The 17839-nt window shown below is 48.0% G+C and overlaps 7 protein-coding genes across 7 annotated transcripts; 4 read left to right on the top strand and 3 right to left on the bottom strand.

Moving 5' to 3' along the window:
* Nucleotides 1–900: 900 nt before the first annotated feature.
* Nucleotides 901–2196, bottom strand: VTN00DRAFT_6976 (uncharacterized protein; the record flags this gene model as incomplete). The annotated part of the gene is made up of 1 exon (XM_069433671.1): nucleotides 901–2196. One exon carries the CDS (start codon nucleotides 2194–2196, stop codon nucleotides 901–903), a length of 1296 nt encoding a protein of 431 aa, XP_069287030.1.
* Nucleotides 2197–2574: 378 nt separating this feature from the next.
* Nucleotides 2575–4158, top strand: VTN00DRAFT_6975 (uncharacterized protein; the record flags this gene model as incomplete). The annotated part of the gene is made up of 4 exons (XM_069433670.1): nucleotides 2575–2713; nucleotides 2781–3063; nucleotides 3224–3581; nucleotides 3835–4158. The coding sequence occupies 4 exons, from the start codon at nucleotides 2575–2577 to the stop codon at nucleotides 4156–4158; spliced, it is 1104 nt and encodes a 367-aa protein (XP_069287029.1).
* Nucleotides 4159–7798: 3640 nt separating this feature from the next.
* Nucleotides 7799–8080, top strand: VTN00DRAFT_6974 (uncharacterized protein; the record flags this gene model as incomplete). The annotated part of the gene is made up of 1 exon (XM_069433669.1): nucleotides 7799–8080. One exon carries the CDS (start codon nucleotides 7799–7801, stop codon nucleotides 8078–8080), a length of 282 nt encoding a protein of 93 aa, XP_069287028.1.
* A 2291-nt stretch (nucleotides 8081–10371) lies between these two features.
* On the bottom strand, nucleotides 10372–11334 carry VTN00DRAFT_6973 (uncharacterized protein; the record flags this gene model as incomplete). Its single annotated transcript, XM_069433668.1, has 1 exon — nucleotides 10372–11334. One exon carries the CDS (start codon nucleotides 11332–11334, stop codon nucleotides 10372–10374), a length of 963 nt encoding a protein of 320 aa, XP_069287027.1.
* Nucleotides 11335–11421: 87 nt separating this feature from the next.
* Nucleotides 11422–11661, top strand: VTN00DRAFT_6972 (uncharacterized protein; the record flags this gene model as incomplete). The annotated part of the gene is made up of 1 exon (XM_069433667.1): nucleotides 11422–11661. The coding sequence occupies one exon, from the start codon at nucleotides 11422–11424 to the stop codon at nucleotides 11659–11661; it is 240 nt and encodes a 79-aa protein (XP_069287026.1).
* A 1222-nt stretch (nucleotides 11662–12883) lies between these two features.
* On the top strand, nucleotides 12884–13229 carry VTN00DRAFT_6971 (uncharacterized protein; the record flags this gene model as incomplete). The annotated part of the gene is made up of 2 exons (XM_069433666.1): nucleotides 12884–13052; nucleotides 13141–13229. The coding sequence occupies 2 exons, from the start codon at nucleotides 12884–12886 to the stop codon at nucleotides 13227–13229; spliced, it is 258 nt and encodes an 85-aa protein (XP_069287025.1).
* Nucleotides 13230–15410: 2181 nt separating this feature from the next.
* Nucleotides 15411–17514, bottom strand: VTN00DRAFT_6970 (uncharacterized protein; the record flags this gene model as incomplete). Its single annotated transcript, XM_069433665.1, has 2 exons — nucleotides 15411–15677; nucleotides 15739–17514. The coding sequence occupies 2 exons, from the start codon at nucleotides 17512–17514 to the stop codon at nucleotides 15411–15413; spliced, it is 2043 nt and encodes a 680-aa protein (XP_069287024.1).
* Between the last annotated feature and the right edge of the window lie 325 nt (nucleotides 17515–17839).

Here is a 17839-nt window from a genome sequence, read left to right as displayed (position 1 = left end):
GAAAAAATTTGGTTTTTTTTGACATGAAGCCTTTTGTAAGGCTTCCTTGATTCGGGATTCAATTTTATATGGCGATTTTGGCATTGTGGTTGTTGAGAAAATTGATGAAATAGTAGAAATTTTCCGTTGTGGTGAAATTTTCCGTTGTGGTGCAACGCACCAACACGGGTAGGTGTTGGGGCGGTGGCACGGGTAGTTATTTGAATCACGATCTTCATTCCAGATCGTTTCTTGTCCTCTGTCCTTTCTACACAAGCTTTTGTGTTCATTCCAAGAAAGTTGAGTACCATAAGAGAATTGTCTTGGACGCATCAATTTTCATGGATGTTGTACTCCGTACAAGCACCAGTCGCTGAACCTCCGGACAGTGGTTCGCGTGCGACTCTTCTTGATTTCTTGATTCTTCCCCATCTCTTTCGACCATCGTGATCATATTACTCGAGACAATTGTCGACAAAAAGAACTTGGATTCCATATTTTTTCTCTCTGTCTGCTTAAATTTTGGTGATCAATGGGCTTTTCTTCCGAAAAGCTGTGACACTTGTGTGACTTTGCAGCTGCAGTTGCACAGTCCCAACCAAATCCGTCATTACTGTTGCCGCCACTACGCAGCTGGTGATCTGGCCTTTTGCTTTGTTGAAGAATTCTGGTGTCATTTACCTTGGATGCACTGCAAATTCGCTTGTTAGATTCTTATGATGCTTGAGATGACTACCAGAAGACTCACGATTATCATCAGATTGCCAAACTGAGACCCTTCTCTATTATTCACTTGACAAAACAAAACTCCAAGTAACCATGCAAGTAACGGCTGAGTACACAAAGCAGATATGACGAGATGCAGGCAAAAGGAAAAGAGAGATAGCAGTCATACAACCATGAGGGGTGAAGAACGAGATATCACTGCTGTGATGATAAGCCGCTAACATCTAGGAAATTGCAAATGTCCACGCATGCATCCATCAGGGTCTTCTCTGTTTTCCATTTAAGCTCTTCGTGCGACCTCAAAGGTACTGCAACGCAGTACCCCACGTCTCCCGGTCGCCGTCCTGCGGCCGTCCTCGCGATAGGTTTCGAAGAAACAGCTTCCATGGAATTTACCACCTCCAGGACTGAGTGCCCTTGTCCTGTTCCGAGATTGAACGTGCGGAAGTTCTCCCGGAGCTTTCCTTCGTTGGCGGCGCTAAGAGCTGCGATATGTCCTCGTGCAAGGTCGGTAACGTGGATGAAGTCGCGAATCGCAGTTCCGTCTTCTGTGTCCCAGTCGGTCCCGAACATCTTCAACTCATCATACTGTCCAGTCATGACTTTGACAACGACAGGGAGAAGGTTGGTGGGTATTCCCCTTGGGTCCTCACCGAGGAGTCCAGATGGGTCGCACCCGATCGGATTGAAGTATCGCAACACAACGATCGTCCATTCTGGGTCAGAGAAAGCCAGGTCGGCGAGGATTGCTTCGCACATCCATTTCGTTCGCCCATAAGGATTAGTGATACCAGTGCATCCCGGTTGTACGATCCTGTCAATTCCGTCATCCCCTTTGATGACCTCCGGTCTGTGGACGCAGAGCTCCTCCTTCAGCGGAACACCAGAGTTTGCCAGCGTCCCGTATACTGTGGCGGAAGACGAAAAGATGAACGTCTTAATGCCGAACTCGCCAAGCGTTCCAACGAAATTGACGAGTCCGCTTACGTTGTTCGCATAATATTTCAACGGTTCTCTGATACTCTCCTCAACGGCTTTGTGGGCTGCAAAGTGAATGACGCCGGCAATCTTTGATTTGGGAGAACCCCATCGAGGGGCAAGCCTATACTGCTCGAGGAGTGCACGCAGAGCATTCGTGTCTCGGTAGTCATGTCCGTGTAACTGCAGCGAGGGCACCGAAGTTCCCTTCTCTTCGTGATATTTGGATGCTAGCAGCTGGATGCGGTCGAATACATCCCTATAGGAATTGCTGAAGTCGTCGATCACAATCACGTTATAGTTTGCTTTTAGCAACTCCAACGCTGTGTGGCTCCCGATGAAACCGAGACCTCCAGTTACCAGAATGTACTGGTCATCGAGAGAGAAATTATGCAGAAGGTAGTTCAGATTATCGTCGAACAGCACCGAGGGTTGCGTCGCCGGGGTATCCGTGCTGATGGGCGAGTGCGGCTCAAGAGGGGAGCTATCGTCGAACTGCTCTGGACTATCCATGTTGCCTATGCGCGAAAAGCAGCTACGCAATGAAAGACGGAAGCAAAAAGGTGAAGCAGTCAGCTAGGATAAAGAGTGGATAAAGAGGGGATGCAAACAAAAAGAAAGGGCTCCCGGATCAGGAGATTAGAGGCCAAGGAGTACTAACTACCTTTTCGGTACATGGGCAGTCAAAGAAAGAAAGGGATCTGCAAGTCTTATATCATGACCTTCGATGTATCTCGGATAATCTAACTGTAGTGTCTAGGTCTGGTTAGGAATCGTGATATCTCGTTTATGAAATCGAGAAAACTCAGCTTTCCACACAATTTTCTACTAGTCAATGCGGTTCCGCCAGCTGGAACATCGCAGTGGATTCCCCCTTCGCTGAGAGGACGCATGGTGCGCGCCTCCCGCAAGTGTGACTACAGCTCGCCAAGTCCATCGCCCTTCGACAGGGAGCAGGGTCCGAAAACGCCATACTGGCTAAGGCTCCGGAAGCAAGCCCAACCCACCCCGCTCTATTTTGGGGGCGTGGGTACTTTGTTTGATCGATTCGATTAATACTTATTAGGCTTCAAACATACACTAATAGCCCTACACAGGCGGCAAAACCGCTCTTCCTGTTCCTCTTGTTTTAACGCCACTGCTGATTGGACTCTCACTGGTCATGGATTCTAAAAAACACGTGAGCGGCGGCTTTTTCAAGTCGAAACGTTCCCGCATTTTCCTGGGACTCTTCATTTTCATTGCAACTCTCGCCGTGGTCATACCTCCTGCAGTCGTGGTAACGCTGAGAAAGAAGAACAGCATGGGCCCCAAATCTACAGTTTTCGTTCCGCTCTATGTCTACCCTGCTCCTGGGGCCTGGTCTATGTTGGAGAATGTGTAGGTCATCTGTATTTTCCCGTTTCCCAAGACCAAACCCCAGCCCCGACACCCTGTATCAACTCAAAACGTGGAAAATTCGCCTTCAAGCCGCGGAACAATGAGGGATGCTATGTGCCTTGTGGAATAGCCGCTATTGAACAACTGCTGAACGCCACAGTATAACCGCCCACCCAAATGTCAACTTCACGGTTGTGATCAATCCTGGCAGCGGTCCAGGCCCCAATCCCCTGCCTGATGCGAACTATACTCGTGAGATTCCCCAGCTTGCCGCTCATGACAACGTGCGACTCCTTGGCTACGTCGCAACTACCTACGCCAAACGCAACATCTCGCTGGTTCGCAAGGACATCGAGACATATGCTGCGTGGCCGGCCAAGAGTTCCAACCCAGCCTTAGCAGTTCGGGGAATATTTTTCGACGAAACACCTCAACAGTATGATCCCAACGCCTTGGCCTATCTCAAGGAGCTCACGGCGGTTGTGAAGGAAACAGAGGGTTTGGGCCCTGATCACTTTGTGAGTCTTTACCCTTCGTGTACACTGATTACGGTTTGTATCGTTGTATTTTACATTCTCCAGTCACCATTCCGTTTTCTTTCGTTCCGGCATGTCCACTTCCCTCTTTTCTCATGGCACATGTCCATCCTATTTCTGTCTCTCCAGGTGGCTTTCCGTGGCTCCGGTGTCAGATCTTCTTGGGCTTCCTAGACTGAATTTTCGCTTCGTGGCACCTTGGTAAGCGACCACCCCGGTACTGACCTTTTTGCAGGTTGTGCACAATCCTGGCGCTGTCCCTGACTCTCGCTACCTTCCGACAGCGGATACAACCGTTGTTTTCGAGGCTGCCTACAATACTTTCCTTGAGCGCAGTGGGGCAAACATGTTCAGAGACATCGCCAACAGCAACCGCTCGCAGCTCTGTGCAGTCATCCACTCCGTCCCCGACAGCATCCGTGGCTCGCATCTCCGTAGCCTGGTCAAGGATGTTCGTCGAGTTGCCGACGAGATCTTTATTACCCATCTGAGCACTGACTATTATGCGAGCTTCGGTCCAGGATGGAATGAGTTTGTTGATCTAATGGCGGCTTCATGAACTATACTTGCTAAACTTTTGACTTCTCTAAATCATGTGTACCCTCATTTCAAGGAAATATTCGGTGATTCTGCTATAGCTGGCCCCTTCTCCCCATCGAAATTGTGACATGACTATATGCGCCCTTGTTTGTTTCTTTTATATTCTGCTAATAGTTTTACCGTATTCTTTCCCTTGTCACAGACCCCTTTACAAATTTCACCAAGATTTGGTACAATACAGTACTGATCCGCTCAGGTTACATATTTCCTTTTCTTAGGACAAGGAATCGTATAACGGACTTTCTGTTAATTTCAGCCTCACGAGTCCTATCTCGCGTTTGCGCCTTGGAACAAGTACATGCCGTGCTGACATCAGAGACGAGAATTGCCTGTCCTCGTTCAGTGATAGCGGTATCAGTGGACGAGCGTCAAATACGACTGTCTGTTTTGTTACAATAGTTTACGATACGAACTTAACCAGATCCTCTGTACAGTCCGCTCCACTTCTCCTTGCATCGGGAACTGCACATCTTAGCAGGTATGCAAAACGGGGCTTAGTGTTCTACGCTAAGAAAGGAATACTGAAATACGCCTTCCGAGATGGATTACCTATGCAGTCTTTGTAACTGGATCAGTACGTTGTAACGTGATGCAATATGCTGGAGAAACCACATACGGGATCGAATGCTAGCAAATCAAATCACGTTGCATTGCATTGCAACATAATGAGATCTAGTAACAGTTATTCACTCTTGCAGAAAATTTGGTGAATGTACTGTGAATTCCGTAGGGCAGCGGCGCGCTTAAAAGGCTAATTTTAGTGCCCGAGATGGACATCTGATACGTGCATGATTGTTAGGTCACTTCACCTGCAGTGGCCAGGCATATACGGACTCCGGAAAAACAGGACGCATCGGCATAGACCCTACTTCTTACTTGAGGACCAGCAGTGCTAAAGCCTGCCTAAATCCCTATGCACTAGATAGCAATAAGTATAATGCATCCATCGTGATGGATTTCCCCCTGGGACAGCGAGACTGCTAACCCCGTCTTAGTCGGATCTATCGAATCACTGAACTTTGAAACTGGCGGCAAACTCGCCTTTTTAAATGATGATGACCGATCCGGCAGTCAGTCCGGCATTGGTTAGATTCTTTTCAATGTACTTTTTAGTCCTCGCGATGCATGTCTCAGATGCCGGAGCTATACGCAGTACGGGAATCGGGACTAGACACATGTTGACAGCACTTTGGTCCTCCGGGGTGAAGGATAGGCAGGTAATGCGGAGAGATCCGACAGGACCCATTGTTTACTCTAATAGACTATTCTGTACCTAGTATGTTCATACAGTGATTTGTTCATACAGTGAATCCTATACGCCACATTAGAGGAGGCATTGTATCGTAGCGTCCTTCTCCCCTGTCGCAAGAACACTTGTTTTTTTTTTTTTTAATAATGTGGACGGCCGTACTATATACGCATAAAGCCGCTGTCGATGATATATGCTTCAGAGTAGAATCTACCATCATAAGATCAACATCTCGAGTGCTCTGTACACATATTGGTCCAGCAGTTCCGTCAAATCAGTCGGCATTAATACCGCTTGATCTAAACTGTCGGTATTTAAATTATCCCTTTTTTTCCCGAGTATGGCGCAATATTGCGAACTCTGATGGCGAAAGTTACCATGCTCGAGGGCTGTCGCCTCTGAGGTTCGGTCTGGATCATCGTAGAGGAGTTGAGATCTTTTTCAGGCTGTTTCTGACTTTAGACATCATCAGAAACAGGGGTATTGAAGGGAGTAAAGACTACTTTACATTAAAATATCCGGGATGGTTTTTCCCTCATTTAGTCATTTGTAGAATAATGTGAGAGGAATATACAAAGCTGACTTCGTAGTACAGATGTATGGAGTAAACAAATATAATTGAGTCTTAGTCATCTACGATATTTAAAACAACCAGGAACATCCTCGACCACACCTCCTCGAAAACCTTTTTTTCTGCTTACGCGCATACTAAGACGTTTATTTACTGCGTTAATTGACACTTGAGCATTTATCTCCGTAGTGCTTCCGTTTGAGCACGGAAGTCCGGAGTATACTATACGAAGAACTTGGGGATTGACGCCACGTGCGAAATGGACCCGTGATCGGAGAATATCAACATCCAGCCTTTTCTTGAGCTCCGAAAATAGGTCTGACACTGTCAAGCTGACACACGAAAGGCAACTCTCTATCAACTATTTTCGACGCAGCATCTGCCCCTGAATGTTTGGAGCAATGTGCTGAGCCTATGTCGGGTTTTCGCCGATAGTCTTATCTCTATACACCTATATAAAAGCCGTACCTCAATGTACAAGTTATAATGATGGAATAACTACCTAGTTGTGCATAAAACAAGTATTCTTCTCTCCTTATTGGGCAGTACCTTCTTCAGAAAGGTCGCTCAAATCTAATCGCGCAGACAGCCCCCAAGGAATGGCTGAGTCATAAGATCATTCTCTGTCACATACGATCTGAATCAAGACGCGGTGAGCTTATCACGCTTCTTGCAGGCCCTGTTTCAAACTCGCCATACTAGCCGAATCTACTATCGGGCAGCGGAGAGCGCAGGCATCACTCAAACAAGTGATGTGACTACCGCCACCGTTCTTGCGTTTGGGCTCTCCCCTGTGCGAAGATTGAAATTTTGTGATGCACTAAGTTCAGGTGTCTCAGTAACGGCCATGTGAGCTTTTTCGTGAACCACCGATCGGCGTATTCCCCGATATACTTTGAGATGAGCGCTTCTCGAGATAGTTATTCCGTAAAGTCACAAAAAGTCCCCTTGGCATGAAAAAAAGACAGGTCACAAAGCGTGGAGACAGATATCCATCCGTCATAGCGGCCGTGCGGGATAGAAATCCACTTGGTCAAGACCTACGATCTGCTTGTTGACTTCCTATCTTGTTTTCCATGTGGGGGAGTGGATCTGGAACATCCTTGCGAATGGAGTGTGTTCCTGAACCGCGGATCTGATCCTCTATTTCTGGCTCCTTCCAGGAACACCCGTCTTTGCATCCCAGCAGCGAATGTCACGCATAGGAGCATCGACATTTTGTTCACTCTGAAACTATCCATCCATCCACAGTCCTTGTTCTATTTTCTATCTTTCTCCTGACTAACGTGGAAACTGGAAACCTCGGGAATTCTCCGGTAGGAAGCAGCTTGATTTTCTGCAATGGCAATACCTCGGATAACATTGAATAGTAGATTTTGAGGCATTGTCGATTCCATATCCCTGTGTCGGCACTCCGTTTGCAAGACCCCAAGTCGGCCGAAACAAAATTGCCAGCGCGAAGAACATCCTGGTCGCATCAAACTTTAGGCGAGCAGAGAGCATTCTGGGTCATGTACGCTCTAACCCTGCAGAGTCTTCCATACGAGCACTCCATACGAAGTCTGCACTGCCTTCTTGTCGCGCGCGAAGCGGGGCGCGTACGCAAGGGATGCAATCTGCCTACCCGAGGCCACATGGAATCGGACACTGTCCGATGTTGAATGTGGAGGAGCCACATGGCCTTCGGATTTCGAAAGTCGCTGTATCATCGATACATCACGACTGGACATTGTAATTACCGTCCGTAAATACGACCTCATCGTCCTGTCATTCCCAGTAATGGTACAGTCAGGAACCGCCCCCACGTACCGGGAATACGGCCGGGCACCAAGTGACGCCGGGGCCGAACTCTATCTAGCCCTAAAAGGTGGTACCGGCAGGCGCTTCCAGATCCGCCCTTCTTCGACCGAACACATCTCCAAACGCATCGCGCCACTGGGCCAGAGGAGCATCCACACGGACTGTCACTGGAACCGCCGTTCTAGGCAGTCCCAGGCGAGATTTCGAAACATCCCTTGCGTCCTCTTTTTGTCTCAGCTCGACTCGCCAGCTCCAGATTGATTGCGGCTGGACTAACTGTTGTCTGTGCTTGGGCAGAAATCACGTATTTGTCCGACGTGTTTATCAGCGCGGAATGACTTGCTGATAATGCCAGATATATGCCAGTTCTCTGTAAGATCTTTTCCCTGTCTCTGTTTCCAAAAGGCTGAACCCAAAATGGCAATTCCGTGTTCCTTGTGAGATCCCCGGAAAGCTCCAGACCCCTAGCTCTTCGACGGGACCTTTCAAAAACCATCTCTCACGGCTGTCTGCCTTTTGATAGATAAAGCTAGCTAAGCATAAAGCTCTTGTTTCGTTCCGCCCTCTTGAACCTTTGCTCAAGCTACGGTGGAATTGTGGACGCAGGACGGGAGGCTGGAGCACGGTTCAGTTCTCTACTCCACTGTGTCTCTCGCGTGTTGATCGGCTACGGAGGTATGTATGTGGCTCTCCCCGATCCGCGCCAGATCTGATCAACCTTGTCTAAGTTAGCCTCGGGTTATAAGGTTGGTTAGTGTTAGCCAAGGTTAAGCTGACTCTGAGACCCAGACCCACTTTGGTTTTCTAAGAAGCTACGTATCTACGACTCTAACATAATTAAATTTACTACTGCGCCTGCTAAAAATGAAACCTATCACAAATCGACATTCGAGCTGCTATCATTAGGCGGGGAAGACAAAGATTTTCTTCTCCATTCCTAAGCGAAACCCACGGAGCGGAAAGGAAAGATGTATCTGGATTTCGCAGGTCCAGTTTTGCTTACATAGGTACATCTGGACTAGTAGCATGTACCTAGATACAGTACATATCTCTCTCATCATGATGGGACTGGAACTGAAAATGCAATCAACATAACCAGAAACCAACCATGATCTGCGAACCTGAGATACTAAATTTGGTACTGTAAATGTTGTCCGTGCCGTAACCGTAGCATTGCAATCGGCCAAGAAGTATCTATAACATCATTATTAATTGTCGTTTTTATTTATTTTCTCGTGTTAGTGACATTTTCCTTTCTCCTCTGTCTCGGATCAATCGGCAAAGAAAGATAGAAGTATTGGATCTGACGCTGCCACACAACATCGAATTCCCATGTAGTAGAAATTCTGATTCACACCGTCCCTGCTGCTGCCTGAGACAAAAAGCTTTTTTGGCCCCTCGAGTCCTGTGTGACCGTCACAGTTGCCAGAATTGCCAACTGGACTGGCTCTGCTGGACTAATTTGATTTCGTAAGGAGGAGATGCACAATAGAATCAAAGACAAGATAGGACAGCTGACATGACTGACTCGGTGGAATTACGGAGGAGTTTTGGTGCTTGTGTGTATAGTGAGGAAGTGAAAGGTCCGGGTGAATGAAAAGGGAAATTCCTCTTCTAACAGTTCTTTCTGTTATTATTGCTTATCGTCAGTCAGTTTTATGTTGCGTCTTTTGCTGAGTGTGTTGTACACTGTAATCCTGTTGTCTTTTACACGGTATGGTTATGGAATATTGTTATACAAAGTAGATACTTTATCTGTATAGTAATAGCGAGGCCTTCCTTGTCTTTTGGACTGTTTATTAGGTCATGTGATGTGTGTATTTGTACTGCGCCTAACTCACAGGGAAGTACCTGGCTGTGAAGGTGTGCATCTAACTTGCCGATTTATCGTTTTCCGTTGTATACATAGACCCTTAAGAAAGGAAACTGTCTCTGGGTACTGTTCACTCACTCAATTTTCGAGAATTATGCTGTCTACAACATCACGGTGATAGGTACAGAACCGAAAGTCATTCATTCAGCATTCAATGTGAATCAAGAATCTCGAGCTTCACCCTTCTCTATCTTTATTCTTCCCGACAGTTACACGGTTTGGGAGACTGAAGTCGGAGCGGAACGATTGGGATTATCGGTAGTTTTTCCCCCGATATATTGTGCGACTGAAGGAAAATTAGGTTATGTGACCTGATTTCTTGTGATGGATTGGTAGCTACGCATATGCTAAGAAGAGACGAACTCAATTGATAAGTATCAAAAGTCATGATACTCGAAGATTTAAGTTGCTAAATATATCATAGTATGCTAGGCTACAAAACATCGCTCGTTATCAAGTTCATATCCGTTCGCCGATAGACCAGCCAATGCAACTTCCGTCACGCCTCTGCTGCTGCTCTTAGTAAGAAATAAATGACGTTGTTGGAATGGCACCACATGCTTGAAGCCAAATGGCTATGCTTGAAAGGGTAGCAATGGCACTCGGAGCAGATCTCATCCCGTGTAGGACTACAGATACATGAAACGATGCTTCGTCGAAAGAGAGATAAATCTGACAGTTAACATGTCTCTATCCAGTTATCCAGATCCATATTCTTGATGATGGTCGAGAAGTTCCTCGGGCCGCTAAAGACGCAAGCAGAGACCTTCTGCGCGGTAGTGACGGGGCTATTATTGTTAGTGTCATCGCCCTTTGGGTATTCAATGTGGAAAACTGGTTTTCCGGCCTCGATAAACGCCGCGTACGTGTCGCACTCATCGTAGTGTGCACACTGTTCATTGACGCTCCATTGCATGTTCCCGATGACCGATGGGATGATATCCCCGGCGTTCTTGAGTCCGATCGACATGTTCCGTGCGTGCGTCTCGTTCGCGAGGAAATTGACAAAATCTGCCGCGTCCTCCATCGTCAGATCTAGTCCGGAATCATTGTCCTTTTCGTAGCCGTCGACATTGTCCGGGTCGACGCCGTCGCAGCCCTTTTCCTGTGCCAGGTCGAGGCGGGACAGCATGATATTTCGAACATTGGTGGACGTAAGGTCCAGCCATCGTTCATCCTCCCACCCTTTCATTGTGTTCCCAAGGTCGGAGTCCTTGAATTTGTCCTTGTCGGGACGCCAGTTCTCGTAGCTCCCCGCGGAGAAGTAGCAGATCACCCGGCGCCCTTGATCCTGGAGCTTCTTGATCGTCGATGCGTCGTTGTTAAAGAGGTCGATATCGTAGACGTCTGCATCCACAGAGGTATCGTTGACTGGGTAGAGGAGCTCAATCTGCCATGTTGCTCCCACTGGTGGCTGCCATTTGGCAGTGGTGGTCCCCGTCGGCGGCGGCGGTACCTCTTCTCCGCCTCCCCTACGGCTGAGTCCGATTCCAAGACCAACTCCAAGGCCAACTGCCAGAGCGATGATGACGAGCAAGAAGAGAGAGGCCACCATGGCCTTTTTCTTTGTTGACCAGTATCTCCATCCTCCCAAAACACCACCTGGTGGTGCCCCAGCGATACCTTTACCGAGATCCGCCATTCTGGCTGGCAATCACAACCGCGAAAGGGTTCGGATATTCCACCGGAGAAATGTGAGTCTTGTCTATTTCCACTTGGCAGCGATGGAATGAAACGAAGCAGTAAGGTACGCGGCTGGAATGGGTTAGGTAGTCAATGTCTCGATATTAATGAGGAGCAGATAGAACGTATCTACACGAGAATTGAACCAATCTTGACGTTCAGGACGAAAGAAAACAACAGGTCCACTTCATTTTTTCTTTTTAAAAAAAGGCACGATTACGACTTGTTCATGGTGATGTTGAGGTTGGAAGCTGTCCTCGAGGACTCAACAGAGGCAAAGTGGTGAAGGAAGTGTCACCAAAAATGGCTTGCTTTCTCTCCCTCCACTAGACTTGACCCGGTTAGATATCAATGGTTGCACCACGCGACTCAATAATGCGCTCAAAGATACTGCGCCACACTGTCAAGCTCGTAGCTTGTTCTCTACTGACTGGATGGAACTGTTACTGCAGGACAACACGGCGCCAAGCGGGCTGAGTTATCATTGTGGTTGGGCAGCCACTTCTACGATGCCTCAATTCTTATACCAGTCGAGCCTCTCCGACCTTATGGTGCTAGCTTCCAGAGGGCTAGCTTTCGACCTAGAGCTGAAAACTCTGTTGTACTTCTTTCCTCTACGAGGAAGTCTTCAGCTCCCCATGTTTCTCTAGATCCTGGTCAACTGGTGGCTGGGCGCAGCCTGAAGAGCAGAATCAACAGCCTAGGCAACAGGGAAGGCTCTAGTCGTTTTTCTTCCATCGACTCTTGGGTTTATATGCCTAAGGGTGCCAGCTGAGTGGTTTCGAAGAGAGACCTCGTCTCCTGCCCACGTCCACTGTGATTCGGGATTCAGCCGCTTTGTCACACGGCGGAATTCAAATCGAAGAGACTAGCGCCTTAGCAAGAGAGATCCTGGCCCCTTATGCCCTGTAGGGAGAAGGGCGCACAGCGCAGGGACCACAGCCAACTCTCGACAGCGGAGGATCGGCAGATCGATTTTGACCTGTCAGAAATAACAGCGGTTCCTGAATATCCCCAAATAGGTACCTGTAGGCACCTGTGTATCTGTTCAACAACGGGAGTGTGATGGCCAGACTCTACACACCAATTCTACTGATAGCTCTCGAGAAAAGACATTCAGGCAGCTGAAATTGCGGTGAGCTAAAACCTCTTAGGAATTTGTTCGCTCCCTGCGCATAGCGTGATCCATCTTGAGCGGAAGTCAGCGCCAAGCCCCGGACTGTCATGTTCGCGCTGTACGTGCTGGAACGTCTCCAATGATCAATCTGACGGTTGCCAACTCGGATGACTGATTCCTCCGTGTCGATGCGCAGGAGCCGGGAGTCGCTTGTGAGATTCACTACCGACGCCTGGGCGCTGCCGCCAGGTCGAGACTGGACAGCCAAAAATACCCAGGGGTGTGTTTGGTTGTGTTCGGTGCAAATTCCGTACAGAGCATATACCTGTATACCATACCGTTACATACCAGACCGTGCATCTTTCGTCACGTCACGGTACCGCCGGCGAACATGTGGAGCATCGACACTGGATCAGGATCTGCGTCTCCGTGCCCTAATGCCGGATACCTTTTGCCTGTCCTAGTGGCAGTGTCCCTGTCAGGGCTGTTTATGCAGCTCATCTTCCGGGATTCCAAAGTTTTGTACCTAGCATCAGCCATGTGGCTCCGTCAGCTTGCAGGTGAGTGCCTGGACTCTGTTGCCTCTTTTGCTCTAGTATAATTGCTTCCTACGACCTAAGCTCTTCTTCCTCCTGATCCTTTCTCAAGGTGAGTCGCTTCATTTCGTCCTCAGCCTCTGGGGTGTGTTTAACTTTGCCTCCCTGGTTACAATTGCCAAGAGTACAACACACACATAGCCCCACATCGAAGTACAATTGCATATGCGACTGATGAACCGGGGTCTTGATGCCTAGGTAGAATAGGAGCTGTCCGGAATGACCAACAAGTCTCCTTTTACGGGATGCCATGCAATATTTGCCGTTCCGTAGGAACTCCGGTCCTTGCAGCCACCTCAGATGCTGTTGGCAGCTTTCTTATCCATACGGAACCGGGTTTGTTTTGATTATTATCATTATTATCAATTGTTATTCATACTATCACAAGCGTTACCATGGTAATATTGCATTTCTCTCGCTACACTCGTTACACGACATCTCGCCTTGATGGCTGGCTACGAACCAAGAATGAAACATTTGGCCATCGAAAGCTTGGAAGCCCTATTCCAAAAATGACTGGACCCAGCCCCATTCCTTCGACTTCTGTCCCTTGGAGCAAAATCTCCTGTTCGCCGCCAGTTGCCTCCATGGTCTGGTTGCGAATGGCTTATTTACGCCTTCAGAGCCTCAGTCCTATATAACATATGCAATATTTCATAATTAGTACTCTGAAGGATCGAGACTCCGTTATGACTCCTTTGCTCGATTCAAATGGCGCAGACTACTGTTTACCCCTGTCTAAATAATGCTTTCGCGGCTCCATACAAAAAGAACCTGGAGGGACGCCTTACTTCGCTCAACAATTCCTTTTCCGGCTTATGCAGAGAAAATCAACAAAAGAAGCTAAGTTCGGGGAAGGACCAGGGGCACGGAGAAATTCTCTACCTGCCTAAAGGGACTGACGGAGTGGCTTTTCTTTTGCAGGGTGATTATGTACCCGTATATAGTAAGAACTAACAGAGGTATGTATCTAACTATCTGCCTTATGCATTGAATACGAGTAAAAGTAAAACCAGACAGCTACCTAATCTAGGCTAAATTGAATGTTTCTGCCCAAGTAACTAGGAGTTCAACGAACCAGATGTATGTATCTACACACGAGCTCTTTCAAGAAAAAGTTCTGCTGGTGGAAAAACCAAAAGTAGAGGGAGGTGCGCTATACATACATGCATGTATGCATGGCATGGCATGGCATGGCATGGCATGCGTGGATGCGCGGGGTGTGATATCAGGCGCATACACGCCGCATAAGGCCGGAAATCCGGATGGGACTTGAATTCAAGGCTGCATGGGAAACTACTCTAACTGCCTTGCTCATCTACCGATTAAACAGTCCATAATCCATTTGATCCAGCGCGGATATTATTGTCAGCAACTAGCTTAGCTATGTGCTGTACGTACGTATCTTGCCTATTCTAACGGATTTTCGGGAGGATGGCTTGTGGAGCCTTGGAAGCAGCTACTACTGATTTTTATGTACAGTACAGTACGTAGTTACCAATGTTTCTTCTTTTCTCCCTTCATTCAGCCAGCCAGCCAGTTATTTCAGCCGCACGGTTACATCGTAGCAGCCAGTAGCACCCTGTACGGTAACCTGAGCAAGAGGCTGGATGGATCTATACTAATTAATTGCCTTTCTGGCAATTTGTTATATGACTCCTATCTGATGGAATGTTTTTGTGGGTCCCGAAGTTAGCTGAGATCGATCGACCCGATCGACGACGGGAGTGACATCCCGTGGCCCGTGGGTTTGGTTTTAAGGTTCGAAGGAGCTAGGTAGGTCTCTACCTCGATACTGTATACATGAAGGTTAGAGAAAGACCCACCTTTAAGGACTGAACAGGACAAAAAGACTAAAAAGATTTTTGTTCCTTGTCTCAAGGGATAACTTAATTTAGATTCCAGATAGTTCTATCTTGGTTAAGGTCTATCAAAAAAATTGAGCCAGGTACGAATTGAGTTTTGCTCATATTCTTGTCACGTGTATGCGATAGCAGGAACTCAGTTCGCAAATTATAGGAAATTGAAACATTAAGCCGTAGAGGTAGAAATATTAGACCCCGACTGATTTTTGTTTCCCGTAATCAAATATTTTTCCTTTTCAACCTTGGGTAGAAATGAATGTAGATGAGAATATGAACCCTATACACGAAGTATATGCGGAGAGCGAAACTCTCCCACTAGCATATGTCTGCGTCTCTGGGGGAATCAAGTCTGAGAAACTCAAAAATACGCGACAAAGAAAAAAATGAACACAGAGATACGGTTTGAGATTAGTACCAAGTAGACAGACTCAAGGAGCGACAGGTCCATGTGCAGGAATTAGAAGGCAATTGGGGTAGAGAGGGTGAAAGTCACTGGTGTGCCAGACAGCTGCACCCACACTGTCAGAGGGTCGTTGCCAATCTTCTCTGTCCGGAAGCCTTGGGTGCTAGTAGGATCAACGGGGAAGGTAACTGGGATGGGGGAGTTGCAAGTGTTTCCGTTAGCAGATACGGTGACGCCAGTTATCTGCTTGTTATTGGCGGCCCAGTTGAGAGAGTACTTGCAAGCATCTCGGGCAACACGAGCCGCGAAGGAGTCGGACATCTATAAGATAGTCAGATTAAGAAAATGATAAAAATATTGGCAGTGAATAAGAGAAACATACATCACTGTGTTTGAGACTGATCAAAGGCCAGTTGACCAGGCGCACAAATTCCTGCACCATGGTCTCAACCCACGCCTGGAAAATGGACAGCTTCGCAGTGACTCCATTTATCGTGATGTCCTGGACGTCAGTTTGCCGCAGGTTGGCCTGATGGAACATGTACGGGTCATGGTGAAGACCGAATAGGTGGCGCATGGTATCGGCTTTTTCTACAGCAAGCAGGTCATAGAAGTCACCGCTCCCAGCAGAGGTATCGATCCATTCCTGGGTAGTACACTCTGGGGTATCGCAATTGTAGTAAATGCGAGTTGCCCAGCGGCCATTAACTTGCATTCCAGCAAATCCGTCGGCCTCCACGGTGGTGATGTAGGGGTGCATCTCATTCTGTTGGTTCAGCAGGACAGGACGGGTGTTGTCACCAACGCAGTTTGTAATGCCATTTTCAGACCAAGCCCGCAGAGCGTCACCGTTGTGCAGGCCGGTGATGGCTGGTGGAATAATTCCATTGGCGGTGAAACGCTTAGCCGAGGAAATTCCGACCTGGTCGAGCCAGGCGATATTGAAAGAGATCTCTTTGTATACATCTGAGTAGGTGGCATTGTTCTGTTCCAGGTGGGTAAAGGTGTGCGAAATATGGGCAAACTTGTCACGGTTTTCAGGAGTAGCCCACCAAATCTTCAGAGCGTCGAGGTCGGTACACTGCGTAGTCCAATCGTAAGCAGTAGGTGTTGATGGCCACCTGTCGGTTCCAGTCCCGAGGGGTTTTTTGAACTCAAGTGGCGTATCCGGAACCTCAGGGTATTCAATGGCACCCCCATTGCATATGGCCTCTCCATTTCCGGTCTCAGAAGCGGCCTCGATGTTGCCGTTTCCATTGTGCCCTACTTCCGGAAAGTACTCGCTGCCTGGGTTCATCTTGCTGTTGATCTCTGTCACCCAGGAAGCGGTAGCAGCCAAGTCTCCAGTACGGATACGGAAGGTGGTGCCATTAGGATGGTATATATCGGATTCTAGGAACATATCATCAATCTGAGTGTTGAGGTTGACACGACGGTAGCCAGCATACAAGCCACGAGTCAACCATGTGATCCATGCATGCTGGAGATAATTCGAAGTCGGGCTCCACGTCGTGTCAAATGAGATGAAAAAGGCCATTTGTTGCCTTCCGTCGAAGTCGTTGATAACAGCAGCAGTAGAGGTACTGGAATTCGCGGCAAACTGCGCAATCTCTTTAGTCGTTGTGGTGTTGCTGATTGTCGCTGGATAGTGCCACAATCCTTGGGTGCTGACGCCAGCTCCGGTCTTCAACCCGGAAGTTGGGAAGTCGTCAATGTTGGTGAAAGAAAATTCCTGTTCGACGCCGTTGTCGCAGCAGCCGCTGCCTATAGCTGAGGCTCCATAGTTCGGGCCAGGAAAGACGTCGTATTGTACCATCCTCACGCCATACTCGAGCTGGTAAGAGTAGAGCTGATTCCATTGATCTGTAGTCAATGCACTTTGGAACCCTTGGATACCCCCGTAGTCATAGCTGACTTCAGATGCGACAACTATGCCACCAAAATTCCCTCCGGAGCTGCTGCTGAGCTCCGGGAGAGTGACACCACTTTGGGGCACAAGTACAGTCGTAAAAGGGATGCCATATGCATTGAGGCCAGAGGTAGCGACCTTAGCCGAGGAATCATCTCGTGCGAGGACCAGAACAGAACTATCGACAGTAAAAGACCCTGTCGGGGCGGCCGGTGCCGTAGGCGAAACGAGTGACGAAGAAACCGACATAGTACTTGATGTAAACGAGAGCGAGCTCTGTACCACAGGTGTCGAGGTGACAGACGTCACACTGCTCGCTGGACCCCTTGGAATTTGTGAAGAAGAAACTGACGCAGTACTTGTACCTCCAAATCCTGTAGATGTGCGCGAAGGGGGTGTTGGAGATATCACAGTTGGCTTTCCGGTGGGCCAGACACCTGGGGGGGTGTTACATGTTATAAAGCCAAAGTAACAGCCAATAGACAGCACCCAGTTCAGAACCATTGAGGAGGTGTCCAACGGTATACAAGGATAAAAAGAAAGACAAGAGACAACGCGAATAGCAATTGACTGC

The sequence above is a fragment of the Thermoascus crustaceus genome (genome assembly GCF_041956765.1).
Source record: "Thermoascus crustaceus strain CBS 181.67 unplaced genomic scaffold VTN00scaffold_4, whole genome shotgun sequence".
Lineage (NCBI taxonomy): Eukaryota > Fungi > Ascomycota > Eurotiomycetes > Eurotiales > Thermoascaceae > Thermoascus > Thermoascus crustaceus.
This window is presented reverse-complemented; position numbering and strand designations above follow the sequence as displayed.